The sequence below is a fragment of the Antechinus flavipes genome, chromosome 4 (assembly GCF_016432865.1).
Source record: "Antechinus flavipes isolate AdamAnt ecotype Samford, QLD, Australia chromosome 4, AdamAnt_v2, whole genome shotgun sequence".
In the NCBI taxonomy this organism is placed as follows: domain Eukaryota; kingdom Metazoa; phylum Chordata; class Mammalia; order Dasyuromorphia; family Dasyuridae; genus Antechinus; species Antechinus flavipes.
Genome location: NC_067401.1, coordinates 210,956,974 through 210,983,981, shown reverse-complemented (window position 1 = coordinate 210,983,981; position 27,008 = coordinate 210,956,974). Strand labels below are relative to the sequence as shown.

Below are 27,008 nucleotides of genomic sequence, written 5' to 3'. Positions count from 1 at the left end.
AATAACTCACATTTATATAGCATTTCAAAGTTTTCCATCCAACAACCCTATGAGGTTCAACTGTTATTAATTCTACTTTACAGATGTAAAAATGAAGCATAAAAAGGATAAATGATTTAGATAGAACCAAAATTCAAAATCAGGTTTCTTGATTCAATATTTTGACCTGCAGCTAAACTCTTACAGGCAGGTAGTGCCATGAATAGAGCACCAGATCTGGAGTCAGAGAAACTTGAGTTCAAATCTGGCATCAAACACTGAGTATCCATGGGCAAGCTATTTGAACTCTTTTTGCTTCAGTTTTCTTTTTTATAAAGGAATAATATTCACAGTTACTTTCTAAGGTTATATGGGGCACCCAGGTGATACAATGGATGCAGAGCTGGACCTGAAATCAAAAAGACTTCTATTTGTGAGTTCAAATCTGACCTCATTCTTATTTGTGTGATCCTATCTCAGTTTCCTCACTTATAAAATAAGCCAGAAAAGGAAATGTCAAACAATTCCAGTATCATTGACAAGAAAACCCAAAATGGAGTCACCAAGAATTGGATATAATTGAAATAACTGAACAGCTATTGTAAGCTATTGTGAGGAACAAATGAGATAATATTTGTAAAACATTTGACACAATGCCTGGCATATAAATAGGTGCATATAAATGTTAGCTGTTATTGTTATTATTATTGTCATCTCCCCCTATTATGTGAGCTGCTTTCAAGGAGAGACTGTCTCTTTCACTATTCCATTTGCATCTTTAGAGCTTAGCACAACTCTTAGCACCTAGGGATTAATAAATGCTTTTTATGCTGCTAATTCATTTATTTCTATTCAACCTGAAAACAAATAATATTGGAAAATAATCTTTCAAATTACATTTTTTTCTTTCCATATTTCCATAGAGAAGTAGGCTAGTATATTCTTTTTTTTAAAGTAATAATTAGTGTGTGAAGACATATTTAAAAAGCAGTCTTATAGGAAGTTCTCAAAGCCTTTCTGCCTTCTGACAGCTTCTTTAGCATGTCTCAAAAATCAGGAGGTGGATCCTTGCTCTTCCTTAAACTAGTTTTATGATTTGGGTAAGTGCCTTTCTGTCCCTGGGCCTCAGTTTCCCTATTTGGAAAATTAGTACATTGGATTAGATGATTTTCAAGGTCTCTTCTAACTCTAATAATCTATGGTTCTTGGAAATGTGACATGAATTAAATTCTTAAACAGAAATAGTAATAATAATTAAGAAATATATTGCACTTTGGTGGTTGCTAAGTGTTTTCCATACATCATCTCATTGAAATTTCATAGCAATCTTTCGAGGGAAATACTTCAGGCTGTTGTTCTTGTTTCTCCTTTGTTCTCAAAGAGAATAATGACATCAGGGAGATGATGACATGACATGCAAGTTAATTGGATTTAAGTGAGGGAGGGCTGGGCCAGGTCACCTCTTCTTATTACATCCATTTCTACATATGACAAAACTGAGGATTGAAAAGTTAAAATGACCACTTATCACTAAACTATTAACAAATTTGGATTAATAGTATATACTACTTCCGAACCATGGATCCAGGACCTTGAGGGAAAAGTCCTAACAGCATGTCACAAGGGTATTACTGGGTTTGTTAATGTTCTCTTTACCATATTTAACAATGAATTTAACATGAAGACATGTAAATCAAAATTGCCCCCAAAATGATCTTGATAAGTTAGAAAAAAAATTCAAGAGGTGAGCATTAATTAAATATAATTATATATTCATCTATAATTAAAATTATATAATATATTATAAAATTTATATTATGTTAAATTTTATTGTTTTATATTATATAATCACATATAATATAATTAAATCATATTAAATTATAATTAAAATATAATATAATTAAATAAATAAACAAAATCCTACACTTAGATTTAGCATTCAGAAAATCAAAAGAAAAAAGATAGATTGAGGAAGACCTCTGTTGTTATTTCAGTCTCTTTGTGTCCCCATTTTGGGGCTTTCCTTGCAGAGTTATTAGAGTAGTTTAACATGTCTTTCTCCAGCTCATTTTATAGATGAGAAAATTGAGGCAAATAAGGTTAAGTCACTTGCCCAGTGTAAGTAAGAATCCCAGATAGTAAAAATGTGAAACTGGACTTGAATTCATAAAGATAAATCTTTGTGATTCCAAGCCCAGTGTTCTATCCACTGTATCACTTTATAGCCTGAGGAAGACCTTAGTTTTTTTATTTATTCTAACTTCAATATAAGTCATCAGTGTGATGTGACTAGAAAAAAAAAAGGTATGGTATTAATCACCATTAATTAAAATATAGAATCTATGAAAAAAATAGATAATCATTCCACTGATTTTTATTATGTTTGAACCATATCGGCAGCATATCTTCAGTTCTAGGAGCCATATTAGAATAGTGTAGACCAGAGTGAGTCAGGGTATAGACAACATTATATGAAAAAAAGTTGAAAGAACTGGAGTTTTTAAATCTAGAAAAGAAAAATTAGATTGAAGGATATGAGAAATGCCACCACATATTACAAGTAAGAAAATAAGAGTAGTTTTTTTGTTTTGTTTTGTTTTGTTTTGTTTTGTTTCTGTATACTATTAAGAGCAAAGTGTTTGTTGCTTATGGGCAAGCATTGTTTCATTTTTTTTTTAATCCTCAGAACCTATCATGGTACCAAATAGTAGGCAAATAATAAAAGTTTGGTGAATTCAAGTGTGATCAATGGGAAGGCAAATTCAGGCTTGATATAATGAAGAGTATTCACTTTAAAATTTTCTTATAAACTTATTAACTACAAACAATACAAATTATTTTAAAATTATGCAACAAATTATAGACTAACTCTGTTTCTACCATCCTCCCCACTCCTGCCTGCTCTTTTTTGATTATAGCAAATTGCCTTTTATATTTTTGTTGAAAAAGTAACAATAATAATTCAATATATCTTTTTTTCTTCTGAAAATAGCATTAGCTATCTATTCCAGGGCCCACTTTTTAATCTGTCTATACTTAATTCTGTTTCCTTTGATAGTTTTAGTTATATATATTGCTATTCAAAAGTAGAATGGACATTTTATGAAGCAGATAGGGACTGAATGACCATCTATCAAGTATGTCTTTATATGACAACAAAATAGTATGACTTCTTAAATTTGAAATAATAACCATGGATTTTTCCCAACTATGATATAACAAAGAGGATTCCTACACTGGGTGAATGCTTTCCAAAATCCTCCCCAAATGATTCTCATGATAGTATATAGTCCAAAGCCAGAATTATTTGATCTGTGACTCCAGGCGTGATAATGGCAGCAGCCTTAAGGGGAAGAGGATAGGGCTATTAGGGCAGAGGGGAATTGCCAAACACCAAAGACATATCCAGATGTGGGGAGATGTTTTTCCCTCTTCTCCGTCCTTGGCAAAAGGTTAGGAAGGAAGTCGGAGTAAAGCATCTTTCTTTATATTCATCAGTGGAAATCTGACATAGCAGCTTGAAAACTGGGCAGGAAAACTTGAGTTCAAACCCTTAATGTGCTTATATGGATGCTAATGGTTATTATTTTCTACTTTCTGTAGTCTGATAAGATATTTCTCATTTCTGAGTCCTTCTTTTACCAATCCACTTGGTAAATGGTAAAAAAAAATTAACTTATATATTTTTGCTCTTGATACTTTTTCCATAGAGAAGCGAAGCAATTTGCCTGAAATCACACAGGTAGGAAGCTAAGGAGGACCAGAACTCAAATCTTCTGACTCCAAACCCAGAGTCAAAGAGAAACAGATAGACCTTGAGACAGCTAGAGAGAAACACAAAACCATAGAATTAGGGAAGAGGGACAGAGACAAATGAGATAAGTAGCCCTGGTATTCGTGCCTCTTTCATCCTTCAGCTACCAGCCACCTGAACCATCTAACCCTTCTTGGTTAACAAAATTGGAAAAAAAAAACTGGTAGAGGTAAAGATAGTTCCTTATGGTAGAAAGAGTTAGGAATAGATATAGGGATGAGAGTCTTATTTTCTTATTTTATTTCTTATTTTATATCCAATAGTTCTTATTTTATTTATTAAATACTTTTTATGTGTTAGGCATGGGAATACAAAGAAAAAGAGAAAAAATACTCCCGGTGCTCCAAGAGTTCAAAGTGTAATGGAAGAGATAGCATACAAATAACTAGGTACAAACAGTAAATTAGAAGACTCAGAGGGAAGTGAGGAAGAACAGGAAAGACTTACAAAAATGTGATTTTAGCTTGAAGGAAACTCAGGAAATTTGGAAACAGAGATGAGGAGAGAGAAAATTCCAGATATAAGGGACAGCCAATACAAATGATAAGAATCAAGTGATGATAAGGAAACCAGTGGACATCAGAGTCCTAGAGAGAGGAGTAAGAAGACTATATAGATAGGAAGAGGCTAAGTTATGAAAGGCTTTAAAAGCCAAGCAAAGAAGTTTATATTTCATCCTAGAGGCAAGAAGGAGCCATTGGAGTAAGCATCTTGTTCAATGATCTTTTTTTCCCAATAGGAAAATTAGTGACTGAGTCTTATTAAGTCAAGAAAAAAGTGTATGCAAAAATTTAAGCAGCCCCTGGGAGGGTAGGAATAAGAAAAGGGACTATTAAAATTCAAATAAAGCAACCAATATATATTTTCTCCCCTTAGAAGACTGGACATACCAAAAAAAATCTCAAAATATAATTTATTTTTTCCCCTTTTATCCAAATCAAAAATATACGTAGCAAATAGAGATCTAAGGTCACAACCACAAAGACTTTAGTTCAAGTTCAGCCTCAGACCCAAATTGGCTGTGTGACCCTGGTTAAGTCACCATTCCAGTCATTTCTTTAAGAGTGTTAAGTTACAGAGATGGTGCTGACCTGCTGTGATATAGGAAATTTCTTCATCTGGGAGTTCCCTATAACAATGAATGAAAGGTCCAATCCTCTCCTCTATTCAAATTAAATCAATGAAACAGTCATTAGTAACAGCCATGTATTTGTTTCTTTACAGGAATCAGCTCCATAGATTCCAGGTGCAGTAAACATACCATCAAGGCTGATGGTACCCAATGTCTAAGTGGGTCAGCTGGAACAGAGGTATTTTACATTTGCAGTTTCCACAGTGGCAATGGAGCCAGTAGCAACAGGAAGATAAAAGTCACATTTACATCTGTGGGTAAGAATTTGTTCTTTGGGATGGTGGGAATTCCAATGTAAACTCTTCATACAAAATGTAATGACTGTCTTTTGGACCAATAGTTAAGTATGTGCTTCCTAACATCATTGATTTCATTTAAAAAAAAGCTATTCCATAATGTCAAATAAAAAAAAAATGTTCCAGGTATTAATGAATCAAGTCACAGTTTCAGGTGTAGGAAGAAGGGGTCAGATTCTCTTTTGTGGTGAGTATAATGGTGTGAATAGTGGAGTTTACAAATTTAAAACTTGTCTTTGACAGTAAAAAGAGCAATCACTTTGGTATCAGATTGGATTTGAATTTCTTTTCTTTTTTAAATTTTTTATTTATTTTGACCATAAATGAAAAAAAATCCATTGTATATAGCACAACACTAAAAAAGATTCAATATGAAACCATGAACCTCCATTTCACTCTGTTTACCTTTTTTGAAAAGTAATAAATATTAACCACCATATTAAAGCTATCCTATCTTTTAATACTTTCTTCTGCATTTTGTTTCTTATTTTATTTTCTGCTGTGATTTTTTTTCACTTTCTCCATCCCCCACACTAGAGAAGGCCACGATTAAACATAGATATTCATGTATACATATTTAGGTAAAATCATACAATCCGTACTTCTATTCATCAGGCTTTTCCTCTGGAGGTGGATAATATCTTCTTGCATAGATCCTTAGTAATTAATTTGAGTAATTCAGTCTTTCACAGTTGTTCTTCAAGCAATGTGGTTCTTACATTATCTAACACTCTCTGTGATTTCATTTAGGATTTTCTTGGCAGAGATATTGGAATAGTTTGCATTTTTTCTCCAGTTCATTTTACAAGTACTGAGGAAAAAGGGTTAAATGACTTGTCCAGGGTTACATAGCTAGTAAGTATGTAAGAGCAGATTTGAACTCAGGAAGATGAGTCTCCCTGACTCCACGCCTGGCACTCTATCCACTGCACACCCTGCTTGACCTAAATTGATGATCCTCCATAAATTCATACAGTCTCTACATCAGAGTGTTTTCTGAAATTACCCACTTCATCATTTCTTATAACACAATAGTATTCCATTATATTTACATACTATAATTTGTTCAACCATTCCTCAATTCATGGATATCCTCTCAAGTTCCAATCCTTTGCCACCATACTTCTTTTTTCTTTATTATAAGAGATGATTTTCTGGGAGAGAGTGGGGGTTTCGGTATGAGTAGAAATTTAGGTAAAATGAAAACCCAATCCAAAGATAAAAACAAATTAATTCTTCACAAAACTATTTGGGATTCTTGTTTAGTTAGAAATAAATTGAAAAGGGGATGCTTTAGAGGGACATTGAAAATCTTATTCCCTGGTGAGATATTCTATTCCATGCAGGGACAGCTATAATTGTTAGAGAGCTTTTCCTTATATAGACCTGAAATCTTCAAATCCATTTCCTATGTCCAACTATAGCATTCACTCATTGCTCTAATTCTCTCTAGATCCAAACAGATTACTCCTCTTTCCTGTGATAGCTCTTTAAATATTTTAATACCATGACTATCTCCCTTCCTCCACTACTTAATCTCACTCCTGAGTCTTTTCTTCTCCCATCCAAATACCTCTATTTCCATCAGCTCAACCTAACAGAGTTAAGAATTTCTTTAGCCACTCAGTCTTTCTCTTCTCTGCTCTGATGTATATATGCTAGATGCTAGGAACAAGTGGTTAGCAGTGTGATTTGTGTTAGAGGTCAACACCTGTGAGTTTTTCAGCCTTTTGTTACTGTTGATTATCAGGATATAATTCTAAGCCATAAGAGGAAGTGAACAAGTTCCGAAGGGATGTGGTGGAAATGTGTGGCTCAAAGTACCATCAGCAACAGACTGGAAACTAATTAAACAACGGAACAATGAGGACCCCAATCTTGTCCAAGGACAGGATGGTTCATTGTATCCATCTTTACTCTAAGAAGCTTTTCCTCTGGATGCTACCAAAAAAGACTGATTTTGGGGCATTGTTTGTATTTTGCCTTTTTCCCCCCAGCCAATCTGACAGTAACACCAGACCGGATTGCTATTTCTGAAGGACAGAATTTCTCCATAAAATGCATCAGTGATGTGAGTAGCTATGACTCTGTGTTCTGGAACACTTCAGCTGGAACCAAAATAAATCCAAAGTTTTATGTCACCAAGAGATATCCTGATAGAGCTGAATCAGTGCTTACTGTAAACACTGCAACAAAAGAATGGAATGGTGAGTGAAAAGGCCAAATATGAGATAGTAATTGTAAATGCTTAGCAAAGTGCTTGGCACACAATAACTACTACATAAATGCTAACTACTACTATTGTAATATCACTTTATTGAAGGTTTTAAAAATTTGTTTATTATTGATATCGTTTGTAGTTATAACATACAGAGATATATTCCACATAATGGAAAAAAATAGAAAACAAAGAGGAAACAAGCAATTCAACAATACTTATTACCAAGTCCAACGTTATATGAAATATTTCACATCCATAGTCCCCCACTTCTGCATAGCAAGGAGAGGGAATAAATATTTCTTAAATGCCTAAATAGTATGTTCCAGGTGCTTTTTAAATATTATCTCATTTGATCCCCACAACAATCTTCAGAGGTATGATTCCCATTTTATAGTTGAGGAAATTGAGGCAGACTGATGACTTAACCAGGGTCATATAGCTAATAAATATCTAAAACCCAGATTTAAACTGATGTTTTCCTTACTCCCAGTGTGTTATTCTACCCCCAACACCACCTCGCTGCCTAGAAAGGAAGAAGGTGTAATTCTTATATCTATTCTTAAGGGTCAAACGTGTTTACATTAATTATCCAGTCTTCAAATTTATTGTTCTTTCCCTTTACAATACTGTAGTCATTATATAAATTGTATTCTAGATTCTACTTCACTTTGTGTCAATTGTTATGCCTTCTCCTGTTTCTGTGTATTCTTTATATTGTTCATTTTTATAGCACAGTAATATCATATTATGTTCATGCATTGCACACTTTGTTTAATCATTCCCCAACTGATGTATATAGCCATAATTCTGCTGGTTGGTGTATGGTATTTGTTTGACTAGCATCTTGATTTGTAAACTAAAGAAAATAACAAGGGATTCAGTTCTTGTAGCTGGATAATCCCATGGAGTACTTGACTGAGTGGAAGCCAAAAAAAATAAAATAAAATAAAAAAATAGAAAAACTTAGTGTAAATGCTCTCCATTGTGAATTCTAGTTGATAGTTTAGTGGGGGGAAGGACAAAGAATATCCAGTTGTCTTGATCTATATTTTGCTACTAGATCTAGATGGCTGTGGAGGAGAAAGTGAGACAGTTGACTTTGCACAGCCCTTCCTCATTTTCCAATTCATTTGCACAATCATGACATCACCTCCCTGAAATCATGGTCCTCTTCGAAAATGAAGGACAAGCAACAACAATTAGAATTTCATACCTCTTGCCCCTAGATAATGAAAAACAGACAAGTCATCAATTAAACTGTTATTTGGGGTATTGTTTACAATGCAAATTTTCTTTAAACTCATTGTAGAAAGGTACTTAAAAAAAGTGTAACAGTATAATTTGCTGGATTTTGCACTCAGCTAAAAGAAAACCTGGGTTCCAAGCCTAATTCTCTAACGTAATTGCTATGTGACCCTGAGAAAATCTTAGCCTCAGTTTCCTTATCTATAAAAGGGAGCAATAATATTTATATAGCAACCTCTTATGGTTTTCATGAGGTAAGTGCATTACAAACTATAAAGCATTATAGTAATATGATGAGTAATTATATTTATTATATCATTCTGTCAATCTTTCTCAATGCTCAGTCATTTCAGTTGTGTTCAACTCTTGATGAGGTTTTCCTAGGAAAGATTCTGGAGTGGTTTGCCATTTCCATCTCCAGCTCATTTACTGATGAGAAAACTGAGGTCAACAGAGTGAAGTGACTTGCTCAGGGTCACACAGCTAGTAACTATCTCTGGTAAGATTTGAACTTCTTGACTCCAGGCCTGGCTCTGTAGTCAATGCACCATCTTACTACCCTGTTCCATCAAGCTTTCAGATAAAAACAGTCCAGGATCAAGTTACTGTCCTGATATTATTTCTATGTATTCAATGCTCTATAGACTGTTGCGCAGGTAGATAACAGCATTCTGTATTTGAAAAAAAATATTATGATGCAAATTTGTCCTCTGTCCCTCTGTAGCATCCTTCATACCAGTCCATGTGCAGATAGGCCAAAAAGGATGGAATATATTTCATCACATTCCACAAGCCAGGTTTATGTGCATTGAAAGTTTTTGTGTCTATGTAAATTGGAAATTATGATTTGGGATGGTCCATTTATTAATATTGATTAATATTTCTCTAAAGAGAAATATAGGCAACTGTGGGCAACATTTCAATGCATGATAATTCCTGTGTTGATTGAATTCTATAGAATATTTTAAAGTCTATCTGTAGTCTGGGGTACTATTGTGGGTTAGTGAATGAGGGAAAATGAGTAACTGAAGTATTATTCTTGCCAACAAGTCTTGCTAGATATTTGACAAGAACTAAATTTTATAATCTGCAGTTATATGATGCACAATTTCTACCATCTCTTTACTTGCTCTATATTGATCACTAAATCCCAATTCTTTAGCGATTACCCTTCTGTAGTATGGAATTGCATTGATTATGAAATCTCTCTATTCCTGCAAGCCATTTGGAATGACTCAGACATTTCTTGGGAGCTACTTTAGCAATATAATGTTAATTGAATTCATGCAAATGGCTTCCATGGAGAGCTTTTGGTTCATTCTTGGATCTTTGAAATTGTATAGGTTGTATTCCAAAATAAGCTGCTTTCAGTTATAGTTGATTCCAATCAGTATTTACTCTTGCTCTGATATTTACTTATTTTTTGAACATTTCTAACTATTTTTACCAGTTTGTTATGATATTATAATTATAATTAGAGTGATTTTATTATTATATTATTGTTAGAGATAAAGTGCTGGATTTGAAGTCAAGGGATCTGGGTTCAGATCTCACCTCTGACTTACTAGCTATATAGATATGGGGAAGTCATTTAAGTTCTCTGAGCCTCAATTTCTTCATCTGTAAAACAGGGATAATGACAGCTAAAATACTTGCTTCACACTGCTGCTTCAAGGTTCAAATGAGGAAATATATCTTAAAGGTCTTGATGATCTTTTAAGCTTATAAAAGCTTTAAGTTTCCATAGCTTAAAACTTAACTAAGTCTCTCAAGACATCATGTATAAGTAAAGTTATTTGTAAACTTTACGTGATGTAAATATCAGATGTCAAATCATCATTATAGTAGTATCCTTTTCACATTGTAGGTATTAAGGGAATGAAGCCCCCATGCTTCGTAAAATATTTTGGCCTTCCCTTTGTACCAGAGAAAAAGTCTGAATTTTTTTTTTTTTACTTTCATAGGGTACCTTCTTGTAAAATTTGGTTTGATAGTATATAATACTACACATATATTTAAGCATTTCTGAGTTTCTAAACTTTTTCTGTATGATTTGATAGCCCTTTACATGTTTTTTGTGGCTCATGCAAAACTCCTCCAAAATTCCAAAAATTATCAAAAAAAAAAAAAAAGAAAATTTAATTTCTTATGTTGATCCACAAAATATCAAAGCAGCAATGGGGAAAGTTGTCATGTGGAAAAGATAACTGTATGATGCACCTGTATCTTTCCTCCTAAATTTATCCAATGGGATGTGATCAATAATGATAATAGACATTGTGAAATGACCTTAGCATAAGAAAAATTGAGTTGATTTTTTTTAATAGCCTATCTCTGCTTATTTCCATCCAGGCGTTTATCACTGCATATTTAGGTATAAGAGCTCATACAGCATAGCCACAAAGAACGTTACAGTTTACCCATTGCCGCTGAAACATGACATCCTGCTCGATCCTTTGGAAGCTGATATTCCCTGTGGGGGAATCTGTCACTTACGTTGTTGCATAAATGAGGATACAGACTACAAAGTTACTTTCCAAATTGATGGCTTGTCTTTTCCTGCTGGTAAGAGCAACTACTACATCATCTGATCATATTGCTTCGTGCACATTGATATATGCAGTACATAAAGATAGTGGTAAGACAACAAGGAAAGTGAAAAAAAAAAGAGCAATGACAATAGGTTCCATAATCCTTGGCTACCATCATGTTTTGCTACATACCTAGATGGAAGGCAAGAGTGGTCTATTTCATTGACCGGATATTATCACTGCATCCCTCTGTGCCAAGAATAGGCAAATTTTTGTCATATTGAAGGCTTGTGCAGCATAAAACAATTCCCCTGCAAAGAATCTAACCCAAGAATCAGTTTAAGGGATTGCCTTTATGTGCAGTCCAAAACTCCATCTGCAACCCCCTCAAAAAGAAAGTGATTTAGGTAGGACAAATGGATAGAGAGGAGCACTGCAATAGGAGAGATAGTGTAAGTTAAAGTTTGGAGTTGGTAATCAGCATATTCCTGAGACGGTGAGGGAAATAGTCTGATTAGAGCAAGTGTTTCATTTTAGAGAGGTGATGATTGACCAAATCCCATCCCTCTCGGATGGAAGGGCATCTTTCATGTTCAAGGCTGCATTGTAAATCTCTGTAAATCTCCTTTTCTTTAGCAAAAGAAGTTCAAGGAAACCGAGTCTGCTACGAATACAGTTTAATGACAAACACAACTGCCTGGTGTTCCAAAACAGTTCAGGCATCTTGTACCTTCATCAATTTAGTCAATGAATCAGTTCAGAGTGCACCTGTGACTCTTCACTTAGTCCCTGGTAAGACCTCATTTTTTTTCTTTTTATAATTACAGCCAGTTCACCTGGAGCCAGCTTCTTGTCACTTTCATAACACTGCTGGGACTTCAATCCAAAGGACACAACTATTGATTTTCTAACTTTTCATCCTCTTGTTGCCTAATAAAATATGTTGCATGTGGTAGGCACTTAATAGAATGATTGATGGATGGCTAGATGAATGAATGAGTGAATCAATGAATATAGTTAGTGCTGAGTTGAAGCATGCTATTGATAGATGATTTTTGGTGACTAAAGCAACCTACCTACCTGCCCAATTACTCTGACACTGGAGCAAGATTATAGAAAATCACCTGACATTCAGATAATGAACTTTCCCCCAAATCCCATCATAGCTGAAGATAGTAGGTAACCATTCCTTTTATCTTCATTCACAAAATCATTAATATATCAATATCTTCAGAACTATTTTCTTTTTTTTTCTTTGAAATCTTTTGGGATGGGAGTAGAGGGTAGAAAACATAATATCATGGAAAGAATGTTGAATTTTAAGTCAAAGATCCTGATTTTAGATCTCTCTATATGCCTCTATAGCTTGGGCAAGTCATTTAATTTCTCTGTGCCTAAGATTTCTTGTTCTATGTCTTTTCCTATCCTCTCAACTCGCCTTCCTATGTTAAAAAAATGAAGTGACCTTTCTCTTTGACAAAGCTAATGTCTTCCAAATCTTCCATCTTTTCTACATCATTGCTTCATGGATATTTTTCTTTTTCTCTTTCTTAATTCTTTTGTTTCTAGTAAATTCTTTTCTGAGCTACAGAATTCTGTAGTAGAAGGAACATTTACTTCAAAGACAATAAAGACCTGGATTTAAATCTTAATTTTACCACTTACCCCTTTTGTTGGAAAAGCCCCTTTTCCTGTCTAGGTTTTTTCAGTTTCCTCTTCTAAAAATGAGGAAATTGAAGAGAAAAACATGTAAGATCATTTCCAGTTCTAAGTCTAGTCATAAATCTTTTAAAATTAATTTTCTTTTTTTTATTATAAACTTGACAATTATCAACAAATGCAAACATTTCAAGATATAAAGAAAAGCATGAGAGAGGTTTTTGATTAAAAAAAAATTACCAACTTCTTTTACATTGGTTTTTAATTATATGTGCAAATATAGAGATGCATCATTTTGCTTTTCTGCCTACAAATTAATTTTCTAGGAAGAGCAGTTATTAGTAACTATCTCTACTTCCTTACCATTCACTCAGACAATCCCTTGTAGCCTGTATCTCATTCTCATTACTAAGGTTGCTCGCCAAATCCAGTGGTCTTTTCACAAACCTTAACATTTTTGCTTCAGGTAACATTGCTGACCACACCCTCCTCCTTGATGCTTTTTTCTTTTTGTCTCTATGCCTAAGATTTCTTGTTCTAAGTCTTTTCCTATCCTCTCAACTCGCTTTCCTATGTTAAAAAAAAATGATTGACCTTTCTCCTTGACAAAGCTAATGTCTTCCAAATCTATTTCTTCCTCATTCTCCTCTTACCTTTCTGACTGGTATTTTTCAGTTTCCTTCATTTCAGTAAATGTACTTGATCCATTCTCTCCTACCCTCTCCTGTACCATGCTGTATGTAGACTGCCTCCACTTTCCTATCCCCTATGACTGAAATATTTTCTCTCTACATTTTTCCATATTACAAAGTCTGGCTCTGATTCCAGCTTCTCCATAAAACCTTCCTTGATCCTTGAAAATGATCCCTCTTCATATTTTTTAAGAGCACTTTGTCTAAACCAATGTTTCTTAAACTTTTTCACTCATAACCCCTTTTCACCCAAGAAATTTTTATGTGACCCAAGGTCACATAAATTTATCACATATAGATTTATAAAATCTGTGTACAAACCAAATATTTATTGACAATAAATATAAAAAATATTTTAAAACAATTCTTTGGTATACATATAATTTTGCCATTTATTAAAGATGAAAGTAAATTTGCATCCTAATGAGCTAGATATGCTTGATTATTTTTACATAAAGAATCAAATCTTTGCAAAAATGGATACCACTTACTGTTGCCAAATTTTTGACTATCTTTACATTCCGTTACATGACCTCATATGGAGTTGTCACCCACAGTTTAGGAAATTTTGGTTTAGACCCTTTCCTTTCTATTTTTTTGCATTCTACTCATACTTCTTCCATTAGATTTCATTTCCTGAGGACAAGAATTTTGTTATTATGAAACTCAGCTCACTTTTAAATATTTATGAAGCATCTTCTATGTGCAAACCAAAGATACAAAGACAAAAATTAAGAAGTCCTTGCTGTCTACAACCCTCCGGAAATACAACAAACATCTAGAAAAGAAAATGCAAGATAACTTTAGGAGAGAGGGAGGAAAATAAACAGAAGAACAATAAATAACCAAGAGACAAAGAGAGCCATAGAAAGGAGAGGAAGGAAGAGAAAGGAAGAACAAACAGAACCAGAGTTAGTGGGAGATGCAAGAGAGAAGAGAGAAATAGAGCCAGAGAGCCAGAGCTAGACAGAAACAAAAACACATCCAGAGATACAGAGACAGAGAAAGACAGAGAGGGGGGAGGAGAGAGGGAGGAAAAGAGAGAGAGGTAGAAAGTCAGAGACAGAGAGACAGGAGGGAGACAAGAAAAAAAAAGACAGAGGCAGAGAGAGAAAGAGAGACAATGAGAGAGACATATACACATACATACACACAGAGAGACATCACAGGAACAGATAGGCAGAGTAGAGAGGGAAGAAAAAAAAACAGAGTGAGAGAGAAAAAGAGAGAGAGAGGAAAGAGAGAGAGAGAGAGAGAGATAAAAAGAGAGAACAAGTATAAGAATCAGGTTATAAGAGATATATTTGAACCAATTGAAGACTATTTTGGTTTTGTCTTTGTAATGAAAACCATGTTTACAGTTTCTAAAAGCTAGAATTTACACAGCATTTTTAGGTTTGCAAAGTATTTTATAGCTATTATCTAATTTGATCCTCACAACAATCTGAGGGGTAAATGATACTATGATCCACATTTTATAGTTGAGGAAACTGAGGCAGACAAAAGTTAAGTGACTTGCCCAGGATCACATGACTAATAAGTTTCTAAAGTTGAATTTGAACTTGGGTTTTTCTGACTTCAGATCCATTCATTGCACCATCCATCCATCCTTCTTATTTCTTTTGGACCAAATGAGAGTTTTGGAAACTCTTCTATCCATGAAGTAGTCCAGCACTAGGAGAATTGCATTTTGGCATGATTTTGTAAGCCCTAAGTACACACTTGATCCTCCATCTATTATGTGACAGCAACAGAAAGAGGACCAAAGGAGCACTCAAAATTTGACTGGTCATACTAAAAACTCCAATGGAATCTAGTGCCTAGTATGATTCCTTATGTAGTTGTTGTTGTTGTTGTTGTTGTTGTTGTTGTTGTTGTTGTTGTTCAGTCATTTCAATTGGGTCCACCTCTTTATGTCCAACTTGCCTGTTTATCAGGGTTTTCTTGGCAAAGATACTGAAGTGATTTGACATTTCATTCTCCAGCTCATTTTATAGATGAGGAAACTGAGGCCAAGATTTCTTGTTCAGGGTCACAACTAGCATTTGAGCATGAATTTAAACTAAAGAAGATGAGTCTTCCTGAATCCAGACCAGTACTCTTAGAATGGATTGGAACTAGAAGAAAAAATGATGTTTCTAAGATGAAGAAATGATAAGAGAGTATTTCTAGTATCTAGCATGGCACCTTCCACATAGCAGGAATTTAACAAATACTTATTGAATTAAATTGAAATAAATTGACAAATATCATTATTTAACAAAGACCATTCCAGGGTCTATTCCTTTTTTCCCATGGCTTCATTTTCTTTCCACTACAGAGGAGAACATCACATGCCAAGATCCCATCATAGGCAATGGTGAGCCAGGGAAAATGATTCAGAAATTGTGCCAGTTTTCAAAGATTCCTAACAAGTCAAACCATCGAGTGGGTGGAACCATCACTTACATATGTGAAGGCTCTACATGGAAAGTAAAGAGCAACAATTGCATTGCTGCACCAATCAATAATTTGCTTGGCTTGGCAAAGGTAATTTCCACATTTTATATATGTTGTATATGTGTCTGTTGTATATATGCATGCGTGTATATATATATTTCCATATTAGATATAATTATTGTATGTGTAATTGTACAATTACCAATTTGCTATTCTAGTCATAAATTACATGCTTATGTATATTTGTTTATAATGTTATCTTTATACTATATATTATGTTATAATATATTAAGTCTATATTATATGTTATTCATATGTAATATTATATGATGTAGTACATATGATATATATTGTTTATATTGCCAGTATTATACATATATAATATCCTCATAATATATATATAAAATGTGCCCATATTACATGAAATATTCTTATGTATGTATATACTGTGACCATGTTATATATATGTGTGTGTGTATATAATATACATATGTATATATACATATAATGTATATATAAAAAATATGATATTAACTATGTGATCATATTATATATGTGTGTGTGTACCTATATACATACAAATATATATACATACACACACATATATAATCATCAGTCTCTGACTATATCTGGAGAAATCTTGGCAAAGGTTCCCTGGAAGAAAGAGAATCTGATTGATCCATTTTTTTTGTTTAATTTTTATTAATAATTTTGTTTCAATATCACGAATAGTTCCAAGTATATCCCCTCTGCCCACTCAGCTACCCAGAACTGTAAACTATAATCAAGAATAAGAAAAAAAAGAGGGAGAGGATGGAAGTATTTAGCAAAATTAATCAACATATCCCCCAGTACTGATAATATATGCAGTGTTCCATATAATCCCTATTCAAAAAGGGGAGGGAGTCAATTTTTTTTCAATTTCTTTGTGTGATCAAACTTCATCATTATAATTATATAGCAACATTTTGTTCTTACAGATTTTTCTACCTCCATTATGGTAGCAATGATGTATTATCTTCCTGAGTCTTCTTACTTTACTTTGCATCCATTTATATATCTTCGCATATATTTCTGAGTTCTGTTTTTATTATATTTCTTCACACATATTATAATTATAATTACTTCCATCATAGATTATAGTGTAATTATCATTCTTCAGACTATGGGTGTCTCCTTCATTTCCGGTTCTTTATGACTACAGAACATGCTACTATACATATTTTGGTACATAAGAAACCTTTCTTTCTGTCTTCATCATACAGTCAGAGGTATGGATTATTTTTTAGTTCATGAGACTCAAAAATTTGTCTTTTAAAAAAATCTGGGGATAGACAAAACTTAAAATGCAAAAAAACTAATATAAATCAATGTGACCCATCAGAGAAGTAGCTTGAGAGAAAAGAGATTCATTTGTGGTGTGACCTTGAAATATTTCTCAAGCTCATCATGTGGCCTTTCCACAGACATGTACAAATCCCATAGGATAAGATCCCTCATGTTGATTAACTCAATGTTTCTTCTTTAAAATCTAATGAAATTCATTCCTGATAAGTCCCCAAAGACAATTTTCTATTAGAGAAGCTTTTTTTTTTCTACTACTCTCTACTACTTCTTCAAAGTTGAGAGAGAAATAAAGAAAAGGGCCTCTTAGAATTCATCTATATTGACCATCTCGTGATGATTTTAATTACTCCTAAGAAGACATGTCAGTACAAATTTTTATAGTGAAAACTGAAAGCAGAGAGTCTTGGGTTGGAATCAACCTCTTTACATATTCATATGTGTGTATATATACACATACACATTGCTAGAAAGTAACAACCTCTCTGTACCTCAATTTCCTCATCTATAAAAAAGGAATCAATCTATAATAGTTGTTTGTGAGGATCAAATGAGATGGGAAAGTACTTTGTAAATCTTGAGGCACTGTATAAACACCAGATATTATACTTATTTTGACCAGAGCTATGAGTTCATCAGTATTAATTCCATAGGAAAAGGAACTCCAGATGTAGAAGTTCCTTCCAACAATGCAGATCAGCAGCTGTTCTGCAACTAAGAACATTCTTGAGTATCTTGGGATTTGTTGTTGAATTATTTTAGTCACATCTGACTCTTTGTGACTCTGTTTGGGGTTTTCTTGGCAAAGATACTATAGTCACTTCACCCTGTTTGCTTCAGTTTCCTCATCTATAAAATGAGTTGGAGAATGAAATGGCAAAACTACTTTAGTATCTTTGCCAAAACAAAACAAAACAAAACAAAAAAATCAAGTGGAGTCCCAAAGAGTAGGACACACCTAAGAAAACCGAACTACAATCAGACAAGTATTTATTAAGCATCTACTATATGCCAGGTACTATGCTGGGTACTGGAGATATAATTATGAATAAATTTTAAATTTTTGTAAATTATAAAATAAGGTACACTTTGGGTAAAATATACTATATATAAAATTCAAGATCACAATATGAAGTGATTTTAACCCCTTCCAAATTAGTACTGCAATAGTCTATTGATATATTGCCTCTAAAAAAGGTTCTAATGAAAGAAAATGTTTACAATTAATGCACAGGTAACTTGTTTAATGAAACTGCTTATACATAAGTGTGCAAAATATTCCCTTAAGTGCAAAAAAATAAATTTTGTATTGATGAAGCAGCTTATATTCCCTTCGTGCACTCTATAGTCTAGTCAAAGTGGACTTTTTTTGATTCCTCACACATGCAACTCTTATTTCTCATCTCCATTTATTATGCTTGAAAGATTCTTGCTCTTTATTTCCATTTTAAACAATCCCAAACCTCTTTCAAGACTCAGTTCAAGGATGCCTTTTCATATGAAGTCTTTCTGGATCTCCCCAGGGGTCAGTTCCCTCCTCATCAAAAATATTTTGTGTGTATGTGTGTGTGTCCCTATAAATGTCCATATTGTCTCTCCTTTAGAATGTAAACTCCTTGAGGGCAGGGATTATTGCCTATGTATTTTCAATAGATAGAATAGTGTTTGTCATATAATAGAGGCTTAATTAATGCTTGCTGATTGATTACTACTATTGTTGTTATCAGGGAGGCAGTATAGCATAGTGGATAGAAGACTACATTAAATTCTGAATTCAAACCCAATTCTTTCATATACTGACTATAATCTCTCTGTGAACCTAGAAAAATTTCTAAGATTTTAAGTTCTAGATCAGATGCTATACTACATTGGTAGGGGAAAGGTACTCATCAAAAGCTGCCCACACCACTAAAGTAATGATTTCATATCAAGAAAAAAAAAAGGAAAATTTTTGTTTTCAACCAATGAGATAAGTTAATCAATCAACAAATATTTGTTGAACTCGAGCAATATATAAGGCAGTCTACTAAGTAACATAGGGAAAGGAAAGAAATGGAAGCCATTTTCCCCTGCCCTCAGGAAATTTTTAGCCCAGATGAGATTAAACAAACATAAAAAAATTCAATCATGTCAGAGATGAGTGACAAATAAGCAGAACAATGTAAAAATCTCATAAAGAAGTTAATAATAGAACTTCATTAGAAAAGGAATATCACTGTACAAGAGATATATGGGAAGCCTTCATGAGCAGAAAGGATTTAAGCTGAATTCCAAAAGACAAATGCTTTGAGGGTAATAAGGTGGCACAATAGATAGAGCTGTAGCCCTGGGGTCAGGAGATCCTGAGTTCAAATTCAGTCTTAGATACTTGGCACTTATAAATTGGGTGACCCTGGGTAATTCACTTCATTTTTATTACCTCGTCAAAAAAAAAAGATAAAAGGTTTGGATGGATAGAAGAGGGGTGAAATTTCAGTCAAGGGCAATATGAGCAGAGCAAAACCAAAGCAGAGTTTTTAGACAATGGACCCACCAGTTTAGTTGAAATAGAGACAATTGGAGATATGCCTGAAAAAATTAGTAAGAGTATCTTGAATGCCATGCGAAGGACTTGACCTTAGTTTATAGATTAGAGATTCTTAACCTGAAGTCCATAAACTTGATATTTTGTTAATATTGTTATGAGTACTTCAATGTAATTGGTTTTATATGTAGTCCTATATATTTTATTTTAGGAATTTGAAAAGATTATTTTGAGAAGAGGTCCATAAACTTCACCAGATTACCAGTGAGATTCATGACACATGCAAAACAATGATAATCTCTGCTTTAACAATAGGGAGCCTTTGAAGGTAATAGGAGAATAACATCATCTAAATAGTGCTTTTAGAAAGTTAATCTTTGATGACATGTTGGAAATATGTAGGGTAAATCTGGAAGGTAAAACAGACTAGTTCAGTAATCTAAGTATGATACAATGAGGATCTGAGTCATGGTTGGTAGCAATGGAAAGGTTAGATAGTGGGATAGATTTTGAGGGGCTTTGTGAAGAAATATGATTCCTTCACTAACTGGTAACTTTTTTTTAACCTAGGCTTTGCTTATGAGCCCTGAGCAAGAAGAAAAATTGTTAACATATGTTCAAGATCTGTCCAGTAGTACTGGGAAGGTGCAAAATGAGATCAAATCATCACCTGGAAACTTGAAGGCCATTATTACCATCCTGGAATTGCTATCAACAGTCCCAACCCAAGTGAATACAGATATAATGACAGTAAGTTATACTTACAATTTTTAAGAGCTTTGTTTGATTTGATGTTCCCAATTCACATGGCATGTTTGCTTCAAATGATTAGGAAGCACTGTAGTACAGAGAAATGAACTCCAAAGTCCTAGGTTCAAATCCTGTCTTTGCTGTTTATTACTCAGAAAACTCATTTCTATTTCATGGCTTCAGTTCCTTACCTGTAAAGGAAAGGGGTTAAACTAAATAATGTCTGATATCCTTTCTAGTTCTTGACATTTATGATTCTATGATTAACTCAGCATCCCTTTTTTTCTTTTCTTTTCTTTTCTTTTTTTTTTTTTAAAGCTGTAACAAATCCCCTCTGGAGATATCATCAAAGTTTCTTGCTCAGATGATCATTGCCAAGGTCATGCTACAAGATGACATTGGTCAAATCCAGTGTTCCAAGTCCTTTGGAATTGTAGTAATTTTTCTCAAATTCGTTTTTTTGTACCAGAAACACTGAGAAGCCACTTCTCAGAGACAAAAGCCATATTGAAAAGCTTCTATGAGGCAATTTAATTCAACAAGCATTTACTTACACATCAAATACTTCTAGATATTGTATACCACTACAAAGATAAACAAACAAAACTTTTCTGCTCCCAAGAAGCTTCCTTTCTACTGGAGAATACAATAGTAAATAGAAATAAATAGATGATCATTTGAAGCTAGTGAGGGTACAAACATCTAATTAGCCAGTGTGGATTTTTCATAGAAAGGAAACACCGGGATTAAGCCTTGAAGGACACCAAAGATTCTAAGTTAATAATGATAATAGAATGTATATAGTTCTTTAAAGTTAGCAAAGCACTTTATTAATGTTATCTCATTAGATTCTCATACCAACCCTTGAAGGTAATAATATTAATGATAATTAGTATTTTATGGATTCATAATTCATAACTAATATTTATATAGCAATATATCTATAGCTATGTCAGGCTGTCTGTCTGTCTATCTATCTGTCTGCCTCTTTGTCTATCTTTCTGACTATCTATTTATTTGTTTGTCTCTCTATCTGTCTGTCTATCTAGACACTGTGCTAAGTGTAACTTCATAAATAGAGTCTGGCCTGTAGTCAGAAAAACTCATCTTCCTAAGTTCAAATCTGGTCTCAGACAGTTACAAGCTGTGTGACTCTGGGTAAGTCACTTAGCCCTGTTTGCCTCAGTTTCCTCATATATAAAATGAACTGGGGAAGCAAATGGCGAACTATTCCAGCATCTTTGCCAAGAAAACCTCAAATGGGGTCATAAAGAATCAGACCTAAGTGAAACAACTGAACAACAATAATCTAGTCTAAATGCTTTGCAATTAATATTTCATTTGATCCTCACAACAATCCTAGGAGATAGATGCTATTATTATTCCCATTCCACAAATGAAGAAACTGAGGCAGAAAGAAATTTATTGACTAGCCCAGAGGTAAGTGTCTGAAGCAAGATTTAAACTCTTGTTTTTCTGACTCAAAAGTCTAATCTTCTATCCACTGTCACTTACTATAATATAGAGTTAAGGGAATTGCACAATCAGCCTTGACAAGACAGTCTGTGCAAAGATGTTGAAGCTTTGGGGCATTTGCAATGAGTGACAAAATATTACATTTGAATATCATAGGTAAAAGGAAAGAGCTCATGAGCAGGGGAGCAAGTGGAATTACTGGGGCAATCTGATTTTCTTATTCTTCTCATATTTAAAGTAAAGAAAACCTTCACAGGCCTAAAAAGAGAGAAAAATAGAATAGTTATCAAAGAATTTTGTCTTCCCATTCCTGCTGCCTGTTGTGGGGTGTTTCAGCTCAAATCTTTTAATTTCTCTATTGTTTCTTCTACCTCTATTTTCTTCTCCACCCATCACTGACTCAAACAATTTCTAGGTTCTTAACTTGTTCATGTACCCTCAAAAAATCTATAGATAGATTTCAGGGTGTCTGTGAACTCAGAAGGGAAAAAATAAATCTTTATTTGATATAATTTCTGTGATTTCCTATGTTATCCTATATATTTTATTTTGCATTTAAAATGTCATTTTAATAAGGGGTCTATAGGCTTTTCTAGCTTAACAAAGAGGTTCATGACAAAAAAAATAAAATAAACTCTGGTTCTCGAGTAATGTTCTGTTTCTTCCTAACTGTATATCCATTTGAATTGAAGTATTTATTAAGGATCTACTATGTGCTATGCATTATACTGGGTATTCAGGATACAAATTCAAAAACTAAATAATACCTGACCTCGAGGAGCTTACATTCTACTGTGTTGGTCTCTCTCTTACAGCACGTGCTCTCTACAGTCAATGTTATTCTTGGCAAACCTATATTGAGTACCTGGCAAGTTCTGCATCAGCAACAGGCCAATGAGAGCTCCAGGTTATTGGATTCTGTGGAGAGATTCTCCAGAGTGCTGCATGAGGGGGTCAGCGCCATTCCTTCCATCACCCATGCTAATGTGCAAATGAGGGGCGTCGTGACTACAGCCGCACACATGACAGACTATGACCAGCATTTTCTCTTTCCCGATTCCAATCTCTGGGGCCAGGTAATCATCGACAGGCATCAGATAGAAAGCCTGGAGCCAAATTCATCCATCGTCACAGTGGCTTACCCAACACTAAAAGCTATCCTGCCCCAGAGCGTCCAGGACAAGAACTATGTGAATGGCTTGGTGATGACCACCACCGTGAGCCAGGGGGTGACAATGCCATTCAAGATTTCTATGAAGTTTAAGAAAAATGACCTGTCATTGGTGGGCCCCCAGTGTGTTTTCTGGAACTATCACCTCTCCAACCATACAGGGGGATGGGACAACAGCGGATGCTATGTTGAACAAATGAAAGATGACAGTGTCTTCTGCACCTGTAATCATTTAACCTCATTTTCCATCCTGATGTCCCCTGATTCTCCTGATCCCAGCTCCCTTCTAAAAATACTGCTGGATATCATTTCTTATATCGGCCTAGGCTTTTCCATCTTGAGTCTAGCAGCCTGTCTTGTTGTTGAAGCTTTTGTGTGGAAATCAGTGACCAAAAACCGAACCTCTTACATGCGCCATGTTTGCATTGTGAATATTGCAGCCTCCCTCATGATTGCTGACTGCTGGTTCATCGTGTCTGCTGCCATTCATGATCAGCGCTACCTATTCAGTGAAACAGCATGTGTGGCTGCCACCTTCTTTATTCACTTTTTTTATCTCAGTGTCTTCTTCTGGATGTTGACCCTGGGTCTCATGCTTTTCTACCGCTTGGTCTTCATCCTCCACGACACAAGCAAGTCTATCCAGAAGACGATTGCCTTCTCCCTGGGCTATGGCTGCCCACTGATCATCTCCATCATTACAGTGGGGGTCACCCAGCCGAAGGATGTGTACATGAGGAAAAACGCTTGCTGGCTCAACTGGGATGACACGAAGGCTCTCCTGGCTTTTGTGATTCCTGCACTGATCATTGTGGTGATAAATGTCACCATAACGTTCGTGGTCATCACCAAAATCCTGAGGCCCTCCATTGGGGACAAGCCAAGCATTCAGGAGAAGAACAGTCTGTTTCAGATCAGCAAGAGTATCGGTGTCCTCACTCCCCTGCTAGGACTCACCTGGGGGTTTGGACTGGCCACTGTGTTCCAGGGAAGCAGTGCTGTGTTCCACATTGTTTTTACCCTACTGAATGCTTTCCAAGTAAGTGCTTTAGTGAATGTGGCTGGGGGGAGGGAAATGGGAAAGAGGGAATTTATCACTGTTAATAGATTATTACTTTATTATAAGAGTTATTGGGATCATTGATAATGGAAAATACTTATGTAGTGTTTTCAAGTTTATACTTTACGCAAATATTTATGCATTGTTTTCAAGTTTACACTTTACATTCTTATTTGATCTTCACAGCAATTCTTAGAATAGAAGCAATTATTATCCCCATTTCACTGATGAGAAAACTGATGTTCAACAATTATCCCCATTTCACTGATGAGAAAACTGATGTTCAGCAAGATTATATCCCCAAGCAACATAGTTAGTTAGTGACCAAGACCAACTTTGAACACAGGTCCTTCTTCTTTTTTCCATTGTGATGACAGTAATGACAGAAACAAAACTAAGAATAGAAATCAGGAAAGTATAATTCAGGAAAGCTGTCTGTCCCAAACTGCAGGAATCCCTAAACTCAGGAAGCCCAGAAAAATTCATTTAAAAAGTGTAGATTCATGCTCGATAGAAAGTTTCCTTCCTATTAATATTACAGAAAAGGAAAATCCTTTCTCTTATCAGAGTTGTTCCTTGCCAGTGTGTTTGTAAAAACTACCTAGGATAAAAACCAGATGTGTGTATATATATATATATATATATATATATATATATATATATATATACCCATATGCATGCATATACATACATATATACATGGAGGTACATGTATATATATCTTGCTTTTATGTTTGTAAAGCATTTTATATACTTTATTCCATTTGAGCTTTGATACAACTCTATCAAATAGGCCCAAATTCAGAAACCTTAAATAAATGGTTAGCTCAATGTCACATGGCTAAACAAATAAGAGATAAGGTTTGAACCCAGGCCTTTCTGATACTAAGTTTAGTATATCATATTGCATTATTTGACTTGCCTCTGATACATGCCATCGAAAAAATATTAAGGAAATCATCTAACTTCTCTGTTTTTCAATTTCCTCATTCATAAAGTGGAGATAATAATGCCTCTATTTTATATAGATGTGTGTATATATATATATATATATGCTATATGCACAATACTATATATATTATATTATATTATATATATAGTTATGAGGTAATACAATATATTGTATTGAGGTAATACAATATACTATATATGTGTGATGACATAATGCAATATTATATATATATATTATATTATATATGTAGTTATGAGATAATACTATATATTGTATTACCTCATAATGCTCTGAAGAATTTAAGCTTTACAGCTTAAATAAGGTAACATATGTATATATAGTATACCTATAGATGTATACAAGGGTATGCATTTATATATACCCACATCATTTGGAAAACTTAAGCATTCTAATTATTAGTTATTATTATATCTAATTTACAGATGAAGAAACTAAAACTCAGATGCTAAATAGTTTACCCATGATCACATAACTAGTATCTGAGTCAGGACTTGAACCCAGTGCAAGTCCAACACTCCACCCATTAACTTACATTCAGTCCCCTTTTCCGTGAAAATACCAAGTCATTCCTATGCCTCCAAAAGCCATGGAATACAAAAAAACCCCATGGAACCTGGAGGTAAACAGAGCATGGACCCATCAAAAGGATGCCCAGGGCTGTGGCAAGGCAAAGCTCAAGTAATAGAATGAAACATTAGAAACGCTGCCACAAGAACAAACCCTACATCTGTCACTCCTTAGGGTCACTCCAACTTCAGGACTAAGTTCCAAAGCAGCAACATGTTCAGTTTGATTAAACATACACACACATACACATACACACAGATAAAAGTTTACTGCATATCATATTCTGATACAAAATTCTTTGGTATACTCTTATGTCTAAGCAATTCTCACCACTTAGATCCTGTTGGTTAAACTGTCCAATTCTTTTATTATTTAAATGTTTAAGAAGTCAGTCTAGGACATATTTCTAAGTAGTGAGAACTGCTTAAACACAAGGGATCTTCAACCTCCTTTAGCCCTTCATTTCAACAGCCCTACCCTCTGATAAAATGCAATCATGTTGGTTAATATATCTAATTCATTTTTGTGTATCACTCAAATAGTTGGGAAATTAGTCTGGATCTAAGTGAAGATGAAGGAGGTTGAAGATACCCTTCCTCAGTTGAATTTATCCTTGTTTAAAAAAATGTTCTCCTCACTTACCAGCACCATCCTCTTTAAGGAGGTTCATTTATTTGACCCCATCTACAATGCGGTAATTATCACAAAGATTTAGAAATCCACAAATGCCATTTTTTCCCCTTCTAACAAACATTGTTCAAAGGACAGTGAATTTGGAATCCAATAACATGAGTTCAAATTTTGACTATTTTTTTTTACTATATGATTTTGATCTAGTCACTTTACCTCTTAACTTCAGTTTCTTCATCTATAAACTAAGATTTGATTTTATATCTTTGAGATTTCTTCCAGATCTAGGGACTGGATTTGAGATTTCATTTCTATAAGGAGTCTCCCTGATAAAGAAATTCCTTGTACTAGAACTGAGTGATAGCTCCTCTATAAATTAGTCTGAAAGAGATTTTTAGAGTTTACCTAGAACATCCAAAGATTATGCTAGTTGCCCAGAACCATTCTACCAGTGTGAGTTGGAATATGTATTTGAACTCTGTTTTTCTATTCTCAAGAGCAGCTC

At 34.3% G+C, this 27,008-nt stretch overlaps 1 protein-coding gene across 2 annotated transcripts in view; it reads left to right on the top strand.

Moving 5' to 3' along the window:
• ADGRF5 (adhesion G protein-coupled receptor F5) overlaps positions 1 to 27,008 on the top strand; it is a 95,536-nt gene that overhangs the window by 56,864 nt on the left and 11,664 nt on the right. For both annotated transcript variants that reach the window (XM_051997104.1, XM_051997105.1), the window contains exons 11-17: positions 5,018 to 5,182; positions 7,219 to 7,428; positions 11,040 to 11,252; positions 11,855 to 12,010; positions 15,890 to 16,098; positions 20,447 to 20,626; positions 22,918 to 24,312. In XM_051997104.1, coding sequence (XP_051853064.1) covers positions 5,018 to 5,182; positions 7,219 to 7,428; positions 11,040 to 11,252; positions 11,855 to 12,010; positions 15,890 to 16,098; positions 20,447 to 20,626; positions 22,918 to 24,312 — 2,528 coding nt within the window. The remainder of the gene's footprint in view (positions 1 to 5,017; positions 5,183 to 7,218; positions 7,429 to 11,039; positions 11,253 to 11,854; positions 12,011 to 15,889; positions 16,099 to 20,446; positions 20,627 to 22,917; positions 24,313 to 27,008) is intronic.